Genomic DNA, 17697 nt, shown 5'->3' with positions numbered 1-17697 from the left:
GTCACAGGCATGTTCTGTAGTAGTTTTTCCAAGTTAGACAATGCCCATGAGGACAATTATATTCTCACTTTAAAACTTTCTTTCCCTTTGGTCTGAAAGGGAGGTTTTTTTCTACTTACTGTTTACTTCGCTGATGGCCAAGTACATCTAGCTATGAAATTATAATTTAAGCTCTCTGTAAATTTCTTGTTAGAGATGCCACCTGCCTTTACCTGGCCAGCTCTCCTCCCAGCCCAGCCAAGTAATAAAAGTCAACAGAGTGCCTTCCCCTAGGAGGTTCACACCTCCCTTAGGATATACCCCATGTGAAGAGATAGATAGGTCTGGGCCTCTGAACTTACAAGGCCTAAAGCCCACCAGATTATTATCAAGCCCCTTCTGTCAGGTTCTATTTGCCTCTCAATCAGAAAACTTAATTGTAGCTTAGATAGCACCTTTCTTAGCTCCTCTAATAATGACTCTGTCCTTTGTTCTAGACCCTGTCTAGCGTACTTGGGCCTCATTTCTTTGTAATCATAACCTCTACTCTACCACCAATGGCTCTACTCCCAACCTGTGTGTACTGATGGTCCTCTTCCCCACCTAATGCTGTATAATTGTTCAAACCTGGTAATTGCCACTCTTAGGATCATTGGTTACTATCCTCACTCTGTCTTTTATGACCTTGTCTACATATGATCAGAGTCGGCAAACTTGGAAGGCTTCCATAGCCTTGGCAACTCATGACGACAGCCTAGGATGGTTACTGGTGCCATAAACTAGAGTGTCAATTTGTTGGGTCAACAACAGGAGCCACTGTGCACTTGCTCCTCATGTGGGATCTCTGTCCTTAATGTTCTATACATTGTGATTTAATGCTATAACTAGTACTCAAACAGTATATTTCACTTTGTGTTTCTGTGTGGGTGCAAACTGTTGAAATCTTTACTTAATATATACTAAATTGATCTTCTGTATATGAAGAGAATTGAAAATGAGTCTTGATGTGAATGGAAGGGGAGAGGGAGCGGGAAAGAGGAGGGTTGCGGGTGGGAGGGAAGTTATGGGGGGTGAAGCCATTGTAATCCATAAGCTGTACTTTCGGCCAAAAACCAGAATACAGACATTGTCACACCCACAAAGACTGAGAGACACAAAACCGCTGGATTTTTGTTTAATCCTTCCAGCACTATTTGCATTATAGCTTTCCTCTATGTAGAACTGTATGGCTTACATTGCCAATTATTACCTCAATTTGCTCTGTATGCACAAGAGTGCATGTTCTATCCTGTGTAATCATAAATAGTAACACTCTAGATTTCCACACACACTTCTCCCAATAAAATATCAAATACAAAATTGTGATATACAAATTCCCACAAAACAGTAAGATTTATTTTTATGTAATAATTTATTTAAGAAGATATTTAGAAATAGTTGGGGCCAGTGCTGTGGCATCCTATTTGGTTCTAGTCCAAGCTGCTCCACTTCCAATCCAGCTCCCTACTAATGCATCTAGGAAAGCAGTGGAGTATGGCCCTAGTTCTTGGGCCCCTGCACCCACATGGGAGATCTGGACGAAGTCCCTGGCTCCTGGCTCATTGTGGCCATTTGGGGAGTGAACCAGCGGACAGAAGACCCCTCTCTCTCTCTCTCTCTCTCTCTCTGTCTCTACCTCTCTCTGTAACTCTTTCAAATACATAAAAAATAAATCTTAAAAAAAAAAAAAGTCACAAATACCCTGTGAAGAAAGACAAATGTTACCATTTCTTGTTAAAGGTGATAAAACTGAGGTTTAAGGAAATCAGTAGCTTTCCAAAGGTGTCACAGCTAAGGTAAGAGAGTACATTCAGTGGCATGTTCAGGATTCTCCTCACAATGCTACATGGGACAGTCTGAACAGTCCTAGCATTCTGTGTTAATTTCTCATTCTCCCTCGGCACACAGGGGAAGAGAACTATTTCTTTTGAAGCCACGAAAAGCACTCTTATCCCTTCCCTCCAACCTAATGAGAACCCTGCTATTTCTTTCATCTCAAACACCCCGGCACTGCAGGTGCTGCTGTTCCTCCAGGCCGTTCTTACAGAACTGCAGTCCCCCAGTAAACCCTGACTTATGTTCTCAGAGAGACAGCAAAAACAAAGTGCTAACTTACTCATCAGAAAGAAGTTCATTGTTTTCTGACCTAAGGAGTAAGAAGGTGGTTAGATAATTTGACAACACTGACTCCTTCTCATAGGCTACATATACCAGGAAGGCATCGGATCAATGCCAGAAGTTCACAATGATCTCTCTGGCTCATTACTGCAAAAAGCTGCTCTCTAATTTACAATCACCTGTTAGTTACTTATACCATAGAGAGATAAAGATTCAAGAATCATTACTCCTCCCACTCTGCCCCCCAAGATGTATTCATCAAAACAGACGCTTCAAAATCAATGGCACACACACACACACACAAACACATACACACGCAGCTTCTCTTCCTACCCCAATTTCCGAGGCAGAGAGAGAGAGGAAGACCAGAGACGCACATGCACTCACATTCACACACCACACAACCACACACACACACACACACACATTCTGGGACCTGGCACTCAACCCCTCTGAGGGTCAACCCCGTCGGACTTGTGGACCTGATAGGGACACTGCGGGAAGAGATCCACAGCACTGTTTGCCAGCACCACGGAGAAACAGTGCGGCGCCATGGGGCCACTTACTCCACAGTATCGGTCGCCGTTAAATATCTGCGGGGGCAGCGGGTTGCCCTGCGCCGGCTTCTTTTCTGGGGGTACGTTTTTGTACATCCATTGCCTCTGTTCTTCCGACATTGTGATGTCCACCTCCTCAAACTCTATCTTGTTGGCTTCCAGAAATCTCACCACATCTTGCTGCTTCTTCTTTATCTAGAGAAGAGAAGACAAATAAGGAGGCATGTTCATCAGAAAAAATAGGAACACATTTCCGAACGGAACGAGATGTGATTGCTCAGGTCCCTGACACAGAAGAGGGGAGACGAACAAGGATGCGGTGCGCTGTGCACTCACTGAGTGCCCAACACGGGACTGGGCAGGGCCCGGCCCGGGACTTCTTCGCCAACATTCCCCAGCACTCCTGAGACACAGCCCCGCACAGGCTCCATCAGGTGGGAGGCACTAAGTTCTCAGCGGGCCGTAACCACGCACCATCCACGCCTCCCCCACCTGCACAGGCAGTTGACATTTCCAGTCACGGAAGCTCCCTCCGGCCCCAAACCACGCGGAAACCAGGCCTGGGCCCGTCGGAGATGGAGATGGCGACATTTCGCTGATTCCTGAGAGCAGCACATTTTTATTCCCCGCAGCAGCCTCCTTCTGATATTCCACAGCTGTAACCACGATCATGAAAGCATCCTTTCATCAATTCACAAGAGGAAAATGTTCTCTGCTTCTAAGGTGAGAGTAAACCACCAGCTCCCTCTGCCTTTGACTCTTGTTCCTTAACCCTTTTTATCCCTCTGCTCTTCTCGTTTCCCTCTTCAGTCACTAGGGGTCAGGGGTGCGCTGGAGGAGCTGCCGACGCCAGTGCAGGTCTTCAAAATGTTCCCACCTCCTTAATGTAAGGGCAATGCCTCAACTAATTTAGGTGGGATAATATCCAACGTCTTAACAGCATGTAAAACCTAAGAAACTAAGCTTGCCCTTTCTGTGTGATTTTGAGAACTCTGCATACATAACAAAACTGCAGTGGTGAAGTGGTTTATAATGTCCTGGGAGAAGATCTAGCAGCCATTAGACCCTCCCCCACCCCCGTCATGGGAAATAAAATGCTTGAAGAACAAACTCTCACGTACTGATGGCCCCCCACAACCCCCGCCCCACAACGTCTCTGTCCCTGAACTTAGAAATCTGCCACTTGCTTATTGTAAGCAAAGTGATTCTGATCACAACAGGGCTGAAGTCTATGGGTGTGACTGGTGTAGACAAAAAATACAATGCTGACAAAATATGCCAAGTTCCATGATATTTTAAGATGAGAGAATGTATAGTTATAAATCCAAATTGATAACGGGGTTATCTCAATTTCTTGAAGTAAGCCATTTCTAATTTCTGAAAAAGCTTTCTCTAATACAGTTTCACAGTCATGGCTATGATGTGGGATAAGTCAGGGAGGTAGATTAAGTTCATGGGCTGGAGACCACACCTCCCCCACCCCAGGTAATCCTATCCACCTACCTGTCAATCAGATGACCACTTCCCCAGGATGTTCCACCCCTTACCTCGGACCTGGGATCAGTACTATGTAACCACTCCCCTTTTCTAGGCTCATAAGAAGCCTGGTAAAGGGTAATGGGTTCTCTTTCTTTTCTGTCTCCCTGTCTCTCTCTCTCTCTCCCCTCCCCCATCGTGGACCCTAGCGAACAGGCTGTGGAAGTCCCTCTTTACCCTTCCTGGCCAACCCTCCCTAAATAAAGCCCTCATGTTCCTGTGTATTCTGGCTCTGTAAATAAACCAACACGCTGCAAGTTGTCTTTGTTCCTGTACTTAGAATTCTTCTCCAAGTAAAAGACAAGAGTCTAGAATAGGAATTTAGGCCCAACCTCGCCCACAACAGTTACATTACTTACAACTTCGATTAGCAAAACAGCATCATCCATCCTACTTAATTTCCAAAACCCTACAGGGCGAATGTTATTGTTCTTGCTTCACAGATGAGGAAACGGAGGTCAAAAGTGATGACCTGGGCTTTCTTTTTCTTTTTCTTTCTCTTCTTAAAATTTTACTTAAAAGGCGCAGAGAGAGAGAGAGAGAGATCTTCCATCCACGGGTTCATTCCACAAATGCTCTCAAGGCTGGAACTACGAAGTCAATCCAGATCTGCCATGTGGGTAGCAGGGACCCAACCCCATGGGCATCGCTGTGCTTGCCAGGGTCTGCATGAGTAGGAAGCTAGAGCCGGAGCTGGAGATGGTAATGGAACCCAGCACCCCAATATGGGACACAGGTGTCTCAACCACTGGAGTAAACACATACCTGTGTTTACTTGTTTTGAACGAAGTCCTGCAGCTGCTGTGTGTGTTCCTGTGAAAATAATTATGTCATTTTCCTGTTTAAAATCCTCCCCACTGCTCTGCTACTGCCCTTAGAGAACATAAACACTTCTTAACACAGCACAATCTCTTCATGTCCAAGCTTCTTTGAGTATAAAAACAGGATTTGCATTTGTAAAAAGTCTGGAAATCATAAAACAAACAGTGGCCTATAATTCTACTACCCAGGCAACCACGGTTGAGAAACAGGTCTAGCCTTTCTGTTCATGTAGACCTCTCTATTTCCAGTGCACTTCCATGATCATGATCACAAATGAAACCAGCACATACTCAAACCTTGTTTCAATGTGTTTACACACACTCACACACACTTCTCAATCAATCTTCTACCTGAACCTCAAAACGGGGCTACTTATAAAACTCACACATTCTCAGTGCTGGGATACAGCCAAGACACATACACAACTTCCTTACTTCCCCAACCCCTGCCCTATACCCGTACATGTGCACACACACACACCACACACACCACACACATTTATTGCTGAACATAATCCCCTTCCTTTCCTTTCACAGGATCACACCTGATAAAAATAACTGCACCTTGCCCTTTTAATTAACAGTGCATCATGAGCACCGTCCTAATCATTAAACATTTTTCAAAAACATAAATTTTATTATCTGTCCAAAAACCTCATCATGTAGATGTACAGTTAACTATCACTGTGCCACTGGACATTTAGCATCCTTTTGACTTTCGCCACCAGATGTAACATTATGTAGAAAATATCTGTAAAGGCCACTCAGGCTGCTTTAGCAAAATACCATAAACCAGGCAGGTTATGAACAAGAGAAAGGAGCTTCTCCACGGTTCGGGAGGCTGGGATGTCCAAGGTCAAGGCGCTGACAGATGAAGTGAATAGTGAGAGCTTGTTTCCGGGTTCACAGATGGTACCTTCTTGCTCTGTCCTCACATGATAGAAAAGGCAGCTCTCTGGGGACTCTCACAGGGAACCAGTCCCACTCATAAGGGCTGTGTCCTCACGACCAAATCACCTGCCAGCGTCCCACCTCCAACGACCACCTCACTGGTGATTAGGTTTCAACATACGAATGGGGGGGGGGGGTGTCACATTAATATCATAGTCAGATCTTTATTTATAAACTTTGTATCTCAATATTATTTTAGGTCAAAGCATGATAAATGAAACCCAGGCGTCACAGGGCACACACAATTTGCAGGTTCCTAATGGATCCCAAGCTAAACTCTTTTCAACATGTCCATACAAATTTATACTTCCATTAGAAGTATCTGAACGTGTCCAGGTCTCAACACCCCTCCGTCCTCATGATCACTATTTGAAAGCCAAACAAAAACATTAATCATAGAATACTAAAATTCAAGTACATAAATAACATCAATAATGCTCTGGAGAAAAAAGGATGGTTCTTTCTTAATGGTGATGCCTGACATAAGCAGTAAAATGTAAGTAACAGTATCTCCATTTTAAAAGAGGGAAGCAAGGAAGGCATGCCCAGACTTGTATTTCAAAGGCATCACTTTACCACCATACAGCGTTTTTTTTTAAAGATTTTTTTTTTTAATTTATTTATTTGACAGGTAGAGTTACAGACAGCGAGAGAGACACAGAAAGGTCTTCCATCCGATGGTTCATCCCCAAAATGGCTGCTTCAGCCAGCGCTGCGCTGATCTGATGCCAGGAGCCAGGTGCCTCCCCCTGGTCTCCCATGCGGGTGCAGGCCATCCTCCACTGTCTTCCCGGGCCTCAGCAGAGAGCTGGACTGAAAGAGGAGCAACCGGGACTAAAACCCGGCACCCATATGGGATGCTGGCACCGCAAGCGGAGGATTAGCCTAGTGCGCCATGGCACCGGCCCAACACAACACAGCTTTAAAAGAAAAAGGGGAAAGCTCTGTAATACTGATAATACTGTTAGAAAAAAAATCTCCCAGAACAAAAAAAAATTGAGACAAATGGGAATATATTTATATTTGCTTATATTCATATTTTGAAAAACCTCTTGAAGGGGGCCAGCATTCTGTTGCAGCAGGTTAAGCTACTGCCTAAAGCACGGGCATCCCATATGGGCACCAGTTCCAGTCCTGGCTGCTGCACTTAGGATCCAGCTCCCTGCCAATGGCCTCGGAAGGCAGCAGAGAATGGCCCAAGTGCATGGGCCCCTGCACCCATGTGGGAGACTCAGAAGAAGCTCCTGACTCCTGGCTTCGGCCTGGCACAGCTTGGGCCATTTCGGCCATTTGGGAATGAACCAGTTGATGGGAGACCTTCCTTTCTTTATCTCTTTCTCTCTCTAACTTTCAAATAAGTAAAATAAAGCAAAAGAAAAGAAAACCTTTTGAAGGTCATGTCAGAAACTAACCAAAGTGACCATCAAGGGGCTGCAGTAGGAGGAACTGGGTGAAGGGATGACATGGGGCAAGATTTTACTTCAAAATTTTTGAACATTAAATATGCATTAATATTCAAAAGAATAGAACTGGCTAATACTACAGCAAAGTTGTTACTGGAGAAGCAAAGGGTCCTTGTCTTCACATAAGAAAGAATTCAGGCGTGAGACAGAGAGTAGTGGAAAGCAAAATAGCACGGTTTATTGGGGAAGGGACATCTGTAAGAACGGATGGGCACCTCTGCAGACAGGACCTGAGAGAGAGTACACAGTACACGTTTAGACTGGGGTTTTTAAGGGGATGGGTCTTGCCTTCCCTCCCCCTCTCCTTCTTCTCCTCCCAAACAAAAGGACTTGTTGGATGTAAATATGAAGAATTCTTTTCTGAGTATCCCCCCCCCCCCAAGTTATCAGACAGGGGAAGCCTGGCTGGTGTCACCCCTCCTTAGAGGAAGGATGTTTATCACGCCAGGTAGAAGGGGCAGGACCCCTGGAAGGTCAGCAGGATCTGGGCAGGACATTTGAAGCGCAGATACTAGGCTGCACCTGGAAGGTTATCAGGATGACTTTGAGATGCGGATGCTGGACCTAGATGTCAATTCCTTAGGCCTTTGTCACACATACATACGCTCATGTCTGACTTCCTACCTAACAAAATCACCCCAGTAAACAAGACAGGAGAAATTTAACCTAGAGAAGGAAATTTTCAAGGCAATGTTTGTGGCATTAGTATCGGGAAGGAAGATGAGTCACACCAGCACAGGCTGTTATTAAGACCAGCAGTGGATGGCCGGCGGCGCAGCTCACTAGGCTAATCTTCCGCCTTGCAGCACCGGCACACCAGGTTCTAGTCCCGGTCGGGGCACCGGATTCTGTCCCGGTTGCCCCTCTTCCAGGCCAGCTCTCTGCTGTGGCCCGGGAAGGCAGTGGAGGATGGCCCAAGTGCTTGGGCCCTGCACCCGCATGGGAGACTGGGAGAAGCACCTGGCTCCTGGCTTCGGATCAGCAAGATGCGCCGGCCGCAGTGGCCATTGGAGGGTGAACCAACGGCAAAAAGGCAGACCTTTCTCTCTGTCTCTCTCTCACTATCCACTCTGCCTGTCAAAAAATAAATAAATAAATAAATAAGTAAAAAGACCGGCAGTAGAGAGTGCAGAGGGGAAGGAGGCCTGGCTCAGCAGGCTGGGACCTGTGAGAAGGCATCGCCCCCTGCTGGGCGGCCCCGGGGAATAGAGAGGCTTCCCTTGGGGCAGCAGGAAGCCTTGACAGGGACTTGGTGTGCTGGACACAATCCCAGTCAGAAAAACAGTAACATACACAATGATTTCCTTCAACAGAGTTTGATTCTCCCCATGTTTCAACTTTTCCAAAACAAAGTACACCTTGCCACTGACATTCAACAGCAATTGCTGAGGAAATGCAAAAGAAGTCAGCCTTCACCCATATGGATCTTCCCATGGGTGGAAGGTACTGTAAAGGGAATGCTTTTGTATTTAAACACATTTAGAAGCTAGGAGAGACAACCACTGGTGATTCACCGAGGTACCAGTCTCCCTTTCCTAGTAAGCTAAGTCTGGTTTTGTTTAGGAGAGCAATGTGCTTAGCTCTAAAGCTGTTTACCCAATGCCTCTGTAGCTGCAGGGGATCACAGGATACAGTTTAGCCGAGAGCTATAAGGCGGAGGGCCTCGAGAAAGCCCACTTAATGAATAAGAAGTCACAGCGCCCTTGGGCCCTTCCCCTCGCATTCTTCCCTGTGGAAATGCAGACATGGGGCCTGGAGGCACAGAACCATGTCAGCAATGTGAAAACAAACACCATGCGCTAAAGATGGTCACGCAGAAAGCCAGGAGCTTGATGACAATTGGCAGCTGCCACCCAGCCTCTGCCAGCACAGCCCCTGTAAACCTTTCCATTTTGGACAGATAAACTAATAAGGTGGGTCACTCTTCACCCAGGTTTCCATAGCTTGCCCCCAAGTCCCAAGCGACTCAGGAAATTCTTAATTGCTGCTTCTGGTGTCTGCAGAAATTGGGCATTATGATGAAGGATTCAAAATAAAAGCTATTACAGCACAGTAGAGCCTGGAAATAATAGCTGTAAGCTATAAATTTAATATAATTGAGTGAATATTTGTTACTGGGTAAACAGATGAATTTTCATTATTTTCTTCATAAAGCAACAACCAAGGCACTGGAGCTAAAACAGGAAGGGAGCCTCAAAAGGATGAAGGCTGCATTTCACTTAATCATTCAAACACATGGTCTTCACACCCACCCACACACACACACCATTCAAAGCAATTAAAAGGAACAGATCCTGTAAATCCCTGGGGATAGACAGGGAAAGGCAAAATATGGCCCTGGGGCCCAACCCAGCTGGACTGACTACTTTTGTATGTCCTACAGCCAAGAATGATCTTTTTATTTTTAAATTGGGAGAAAAAATAATGATAATATTTGAGGTTATATAAAAAGTATATTAAATACACACATTTTAGTGTCATACATAAAGCTGTCTGGGAACAAAGCAACACCTATTTGTTCACATACTGTAGATGGCTGCTTCTGTGACAGCGGAGTTCAGCAGTTGTGACAGACCTATGTGGTCCCCAAAACCCAGAATATTACCAACTGCCCTTTACAGAAAACGTTAGCCTGTGGGCAGAGCTCAGAGCCTCCAAGCTCACTTTCCCTGGGAGCCATCCCCTGACCACCAGTGTTTACATCTTGACCAGTCATGCCAGGACTCTCCAGGCCCCTTCAATGCTCCATGTTTTAGCACAGCAGTCCACATCTCACATTCTGCGTGTTTTATGTGTTTGCTTGAATACTACTAGAATATACATTCCCATAAGGCAGAGGATTCTGTGTTTGGCTCACTGCTGTATCGCCGGAAGTGTGTGGCACATAGCAGACATTCAACACCTGTCTGTAAATGAGTAGACAGCATTTTTTTTTCACAAGCAGAAAGAAGGGTGGCAACCAACTCACAGAGTGTTCATTTTTTGTAAGGTCTCACCTTCAGAGAGCATCTCTAGCCACCTCGCTCAAGGTTTATTGCCTGAATTGATTAGAAATTCATTTATTCATCTGTTTCCTTGTTTTTGTTCTCACCTCTCTCTCCTTGGGCCAGCTTAGGAACACACAGGAGACCCTCAATAAATATTAACTGAATTATCACCCCAGGGCTGCACATCAAAGATTTCCAGGTCATGTTCGAGAGAAGCCACGCAAACCAAGTCAATAATTTAGAAACAAATGTAACTGCAGGCTACCCCAAAGGGAATGTGGACCAAACACCAGAATTTGACAAGCCTAAAATTGAATGAATTTAAAATCCAGTCCATCGAGGGTGCTACATCTAACTACAAATGGCCAAATATTTCAGAAGAATCTCTAAACCCTGAATGCAAAAAAAAAAGTTTCACTTCTAACTTTGACAATGATCGAAGAAGAAAGTTGCATGCATGCAACTCATGTTTAAATGAATCCTATTGTTCATTTTAAAAACTGCATGTGTAAGACATTGTGTTTTATTTCGCCCAAATGTTTTCATTAAGTTGATCCATCTGCAAGTGAGTGGCAACTGAGAATGAAGCAAGTATGTTGGTATTTCCCGGATTGTGCTAATGTAGGACTCCAGTACCCTCAGCCATTTCTCCCACGGAGATACAGGAGCTCTGAAGCAAGGTCCTCAGCTGTGCTTTGAAGCAACCCTTTTGCAGTGTGTGGATAAGCCTTTCCACCTCATCGGCCTGGCCCCGGGGATCTGCTAAGGACCCTAAGGCCTGCACTCAGGCTGCGATGGCCCACTCCCACAGGCGCCTGGGTAGCAAGCTGTCTGCGCTGAGCTGCCCAGCTTGCGGACACAGCATGACCACCCGGTGACCCATGGAAATCTTACTGAAGATGCTCGTAGCTTTCACTGGCAACCTCCCGGCCCCAGGAATCCCCCAGGACTGGATCAGAAGACAGACTAAATAAATTACATTGCACTTGACTCAGACCTGCCTCCCTGCTCGTTGGCACTGACCTCTAAGTGAACTTGCATGCTTCTACTGCCTCGACTCTCTCTTGTAGGATTAGTTCTTTGCCAGGAGCTGCCAGTTAACTTACGTAGTTAAGCAACCTCTGTCAGATTGCTTCCATAGGCCTCCACACATGTCCAGCCATGTTTGAATTCCAAAGTGTTGCACCTCGGCACCTTAGGACTTATTAGTAAACAGACACGATCAATATGAATCAGATAATTTTTTAAGATGAGATTTAATATGAACAATTTTGAGCAAACGGGTTTAACTAAAGACAAATGAAGAACTGATAGAGGTCAGTGAGGAAAATGGAAAAACAGACTCTCCTAGTTTTAATTTGGTTCTGTCAGCTGGGCAACCTTGGAGAAATTACTTTTAGCTTCTCTCAGCCTCACTTTCCAAACCTGTGGACCCAGCAGTATCTTCTTCCAAAGTTTCACTAGAGAATTAAATAAGAAAAGAGCTAGGTAGTAATGTGTACTTGCTCGTTTTATTCAAACACATTAGCTTTTCTTTCCTTGCCCTAGCTGTGGCCTCCTGCACACAGTATAAAGTGGCACGTGGCTACGTTCAAAGGCCTCATGTATTTGAAGCAATGGTTCTTTATTTTACTGACTTTCACACTTCAAACACACAGCTTTCTTTTTTTGTGACTGGAGGTAGACCTCAGGCTGATTAGGCCTTTTATGAATCTCAAATGAAAAGACAGAAGAAAAAAAAGATAGATTTTCTTACAACTTGACCAAATTTACAAAGGAGGGGCTATATTTGGAATGGAGGGAGGGAGCGCAGACAGAGGGCCATAAGACAATTCTTCTTTTCAAGTAAAAAGCAAGGAAATGCCTTCAGGAACCCTCCAAAGATTGAGGAGGGTACATCAAAGCCAAAGTTCATGGCAGATTCTTTAAACAGTATCTCACTCTTGGACTCATCACCACATTGGCTCATTATCTGCACTGTGCACTCACAATGATACTGTAGCTGTGCACTCATTTTTACCATTTTTATTTATTTATTTGGAGAGACAAGAGAGTTCCCGTCTACTGGTTCACTCCCCCAATGTCTACAACAGCCAGGACAAAGCCAAGTTGAAGCTGGGAGTTGGGTAGGGAACCACTTACTTGAGTCATCATCTACTTCCTCCCTAGGGTACACATCCGCAGGAAGTTATAATTGGGAGCAGAGCAAGGACTCAAATCCGGGCACCTATAGAGGACATGGGTGTCTTAACCACCAGGGCAAATGCCTCCCTGGGACTCATTTATACTGCCACAAAGAGGATACATATAGAACAAAGTATCATAGCATGTGGCCGGTTAATCTTCTGCCTGTGGCACTGGCTTCCCATATGGGCGCCGGTTCTAGTCCTGACTGCCCCTCTTCTGATCCAGCTCTCTGCTGTGGCCTGGGAAAGCAGTAGAAGATGGCCCCTGCACCCACATGGGAGACCTGGAAGAAACTCCTGGCTCCTGGCTTCAGATCAGCTCAGCTCCAGAAGTTGTGGCCATTTGGGGAGTGAACCAGCAGATGGAAGACCTTTCTCTCTCTCTCTCTCTCTCCCTCTCACTGTCTGTAACTCTACCTCTCAAATAAATAAATAAAATCTTAAAAAAAAAAAAGTATCATGGCAGGTGTTAGACTATTTATCCCAAAGCCATTCATTATGTCTCCTATGAAGGCTGTAAAACCACAGCTCTTTTTCCCAGCCTCATTTTCAGCTAGCTCAGCAGCCATGTTACTGACCCAGTATTGGCCAGTGAGGTTGAGGTGGGAGCCCAAGTCTGCTTGGTGGAGCCTCTGGACAAGGCTTTGTTTCCCTGCTGCAGCAGGCAAAGATGCTAAGGCCCTTTGTCCTTGATGTTCCTTCTTGCTTGCAACCTAGGTGTGATGGCCAGAGGTACAGAGGCAGCCTTTCCACCATAAAGTAATAAGCATCAGGAAAAGGCCAAGAGAATCCCACCAAGTGCAGCCTCCAGACAGACCAGGACAAACCAAACACCTCCATGTGCCGAAGTTCACATTAATCATGTTCTCCATTACTTGCAGGTGAACACATTCCTAACTGAAACACTCAACCACACATTTCATGGAGCATGGGAATGGGGCAAGGGTGTGCAACAAATCCCAACAAGCAATCTGCTGTCAAGTTCTAATACCATTTTACTACACATGAAGTAAGTTCTGTGTCTCCAGTTTCTATTTCAATTTATCTTACTCAAAAGCAAACAGCACGTTACCCAGCCAAAGATAATAATTAATGAGGCCATCTTGTAGAGACTGAACGAAGCTTGAAGTTTTACTTTGGAGAACCAGAGCATCAGAAAGCTAGATTTTAAATACAGAAAAATTTTTGAAGGAACCATTAATGTATCTCATAAATTAACACAGTTGTAATGATAGAAAAGGCTGTTTGTTTTGTTTTGTTCTTGTTTGACAGGTAGAGTTATAGACAGAGAGAGAGAGACAGAGAGAAAGGTCTTCTTTCCTCTGGTTCACTCCCCAAATGGCCGCTAAGGCCAGCGCTGCGCCGATCCGAAGCCAGGAGCCAGGTGCTTCCTCCTGGTCTCCCATGCGGGTGCAGGGGCCCAATCACTTGGGCCATCCTCCACTGTCTTCCCGGGCCACAGCAGAGAGCTGGACTGGAAGAGGAGCAACCGGGACTAGAACCCAGTGCCCATATGGGATGCCAGCACCGCAGGCAGAGGATTAACCAAGTGAGCCACGGTGCCGGCCCAAGGCTGTGGTTTTTCATCTATGTATCATTAGCTCAGTCCCTGGGACTTACTGAGCATACAAATGCTTTCATGAAACAAATATTACTGAGATTAAATAAAAAAGAGTTACAGAGAGAGAGAGAAAGAGAGAGAGAAAGAGGTCTTCTATTATCTGGTCCACTCCCCAAATGGCTTTAATGGCCAGAGCCAAGCAGATCTGAAGCCAGGAACTTCTTTCGGTCTCCCATGTGTGTGCCAAGGCCCAAGGACTTGGGCCAACCTCCACTGCTTTTCCAGGCATGCTAGCAGGGAGCGGGATCAGAAGTTGGAGCAGCCAGGACTCGAACTGGTGCCCATACGGGATGCTGGTGCTGTAAGCCAGGGCTTTACCTCTCTGCGCCACAGCACCTGCCCCTAAATAAAATACTTTTAACATTTTCTTCTTTTTAGTCAAATTTTTTGGACCTATTTCCTTGCCTGACTTGCACTGGTTTCTTTTTTCCATGTTTATATTGTTATATTACTCTTTCCATTTGAAATATTTTTATTTAAAAAAAAACTAATTTCATTACCCAGAAGTATTTCTTTTTCATATTACTTTGCAGGGATTCAACATTTAGAAACACATTTTAGATAGTTGACATAATAAATACATGTTTTGAGAAAGGGTGTTTTTAGCTGCATTACAAATATTTTGTTTGCATTCTCTTCACAGTTACCTTATTCATGCATAAATTCTATTGAATACTTATGCTGACATATTTAAACACCATTCTAACACTGGAAATTTAGGTGTTGTCTTAGTCCATTTTCTCCCACTATTAGAGAATATCACAGACTGAGGAAACTATAAACAACAAAAGTAGATCTAGCGGGGCTGGTGCTGTGGCATAGCAGGTAAACCTGCCTCCTGTGGTGCCAGCATCCCATTTGGGCGCTGTTTTGAGTCCTGGCTATTCCATTTCTGATCCGGCCCCCTGCTATGGCCTGGGAAAGCAGTGGAAGATGGACAAAGTCCTTGGACTCCTGTACCAGCATGGGAAACCCGGAAGAAGCTCCTGGCTCCTGATAGACACAGCTCCAGCCATTGCAGCCATCTGGGGAGTGAACCAGTGGATGGAAGACTCTCTCTCTCTCTCTGCCTTTGCCTCTCTGTAACTCTGCCTTTCAAATAAATAAATAAATCTCTTTTTTTTTCTTTTTTTTTTTAAAAAAGAAGCAGATCTAGCTCACAGTTCTAGATTCTGAACAGCTTAGTTAATATTTGCTTCTAATTCTTTGCATCATTTTTAAATGGCTGCATAGGACAGTATAAAATGAACTGTAATTGAAAAAGTAAGTAAGTCTACAGAATTTGCTACCTCAAATTTAGTAACTTTGTTTTTCAAAAGTATACTTAAATTTTTAATTCCATGTAGTTACTTGTTCATTTTAAAAGACTAAAACCAGTGTCTTCCAAGGCCCTCTCCTCAAATCCTCCACCACCAGTTACAACAGCCCTATACTCTCAATTTCTTAATACCATGACATCATCTCCCTTTGTTTCACCTTCATTCTTTCCTTTAGCTGCCAAGTCCTAGAACTTCTACTCCTCATATCTTGCCTATCTCCCCACAATACCTTCAGGAATTTCTTTATTGTCCTATCCACTTCTACCCAAACGCAGATAAAAGCATTCTTAAGTACAGATTACTGCAATCCCAGAATTCCGCCATTCCTCCGTGGCTCTTAAAAAAAGTACAATCCCACAGTCTACTGGCCCTAGATTCCCAGGCCTTTCACCAGTCTGCTGCTTCCCACCTTCGAAATCCTGGGATCTTGAGGTTCACTCCTTTCAGAATTGTCTGTAACCTCAGAGCTCTTCTCTCATGTCATCAAATACTCTCTCTTCTCTAAATTATACAGACATTTTGCTTGGGAAGACTTCTACACACACACATGCACACAGACACACACACACACACACACACCCCTAAGTCAGAGCACTTTGGTGATACCTTTATTTTCCACCACCTCTGACATTTATATTCTTTGTATAGTCACTACCGGTTGAGTGCGTGCCCACACATTAGTATCAGTGCTATGGCTCTTGGTGTGTTGTGTGTGGCGTGTCTTCCAAAGAGTACTTCCCACATACTGTATGCTCAAATGTCACTCAATACCTTGTCTCCAGCTGAGAGAAGAGATTCCAGAGGAAGGAGTGGGGGACTAAGATTTACCTACATTATCAGAAAACCAAGAAATGTAAAAGATCTTGGCAATGGCTCCAACACCCACTGACTGACCTGCCCAACCTAGACACCTGGATATGACCCTTGAGACTCTCTGATGACACAATTAACAAAAAGTCAAGGCTTTTTTTCCTTTCTGATTTTTTCTTGAACCCATCCATTTTCACTGCCACTATCCTATGCCACACCATCATCTCTCCTCTAGAACTTCTCGCTAAGTTCTTCTAGCTAGACTCCCCACAAACATTTTTTGCACAAAAGTTAAATGTATTTTTTCACACCTCTGCCTACACATCTTTCAGTAACTTCCCATTATCCTTACAAAGAAGGCAAACATCTGTATCCAGGTCGCAAGGGCCAGCAGGGATGAAAATATCTCCTCTACAGCTTCACTGCCACCTCATACTCCCTCTGCAGCAACGGCTCTCGACCCTCAGCTGAATCTGCTTAAAGCACAAACTAGGGAAGGGGAAAGCTCCCAGAATTTGATTCAGTAAAACTGGAGTGGGGCCGGCGCCGTGGCTTAACAGGCTAATCCTCCACCTGCGGCGCCAGCACACCAGGTTCTACTCCCGGTTGGGGTGCCGGATTCTGTCCCGGTTGCCCCTCTTCCAGGCTGGCTCTCTGCTATGGCCCGGGAAGGCAGTGGAGGATAGCCCAAGTGCTTGGGCCCTGCACCTGCATGGGAGACCAGGGGAAGCACCTGGCTCCTGGCTTCAGATCAGCACGATGCGCCGGCCACAGCGGCCATTGGAGGGTGAACCAGCGGCCAAAAGGAAGACCTTTCTCTCTGTCTCTCTCTCTCACTATCCACTCTGCCTGTCCAAAAAAAAAAAAAAAACTGGAGTGGGACACAAGAATTTGCATTTGTATCTTTAAACTATGGAACAGTCTTTGGTCATAAAAATGAAGTACTGGGGCCGGCACTGTGGTACAGCGGGTAAAGCCGCTGCCTGAAGTGCCGGCATCCCATATGGATGCCAGTTCAAGTCCTAGCTGCTCCACTTCTGATCCAGCTCTCTGCTATGACCTGGGAAAGCAGAAGAAGATGGCCCAAGTCCTTGGACCCCTGAACTCGCGTGGGAAGACCCAGAGGAAGCTCCTGGATCCTGGCTTCAAATCAGCCCAGCTCCGGCTGTTGCGGCCAATTGGGGAGTGAACCAGCAGATGAAAGCCCTCTCTCTGCCTCTCCTCTCTCTGTGTAACTCTGACTTTCAAATAAATAAATTAGTCTCTTAAAAAAAAAAATGAAGTACTGACACACACTACGACATGGGTAA

The 17697-nt window shown here is 45.1% G+C and overlaps 1 protein-coding gene across 1 annotated transcript in view; it reads right to left on the bottom strand.

The window, feature by feature from the left end:
* Positions 1-17697, bottom strand: part of SH3BGRL2 (SH3 domain binding glutamate rich protein like 2) — a 92085-nt gene that overhangs the window by 26377 nt on the left and 48011 nt on the right. The window contains exon 4 of the mRNA XM_062187227.1: positions 2703-2888. Within this exon, the coding sequence (XP_062043211.1) occupies positions 2703-2888 (186 nt within the window). The remainder of the gene's footprint in view (positions 1-2702; positions 2889-17697) is intronic.

The sequence above is a fragment of the Lepus europaeus genome, chromosome 3 (genome assembly GCF_033115175.1).
Source record: "Lepus europaeus isolate LE1 chromosome 3, mLepTim1.pri, whole genome shotgun sequence".
NCBI lineage: Eukaryota > Metazoa > Chordata > Mammalia > Lagomorpha > Leporidae > Lepus > Lepus europaeus.
The sequence above is the reverse complement of the archived record's forward strand: the minus strand, read 5'-3'. Positions and strand labels throughout refer to the sequence as shown.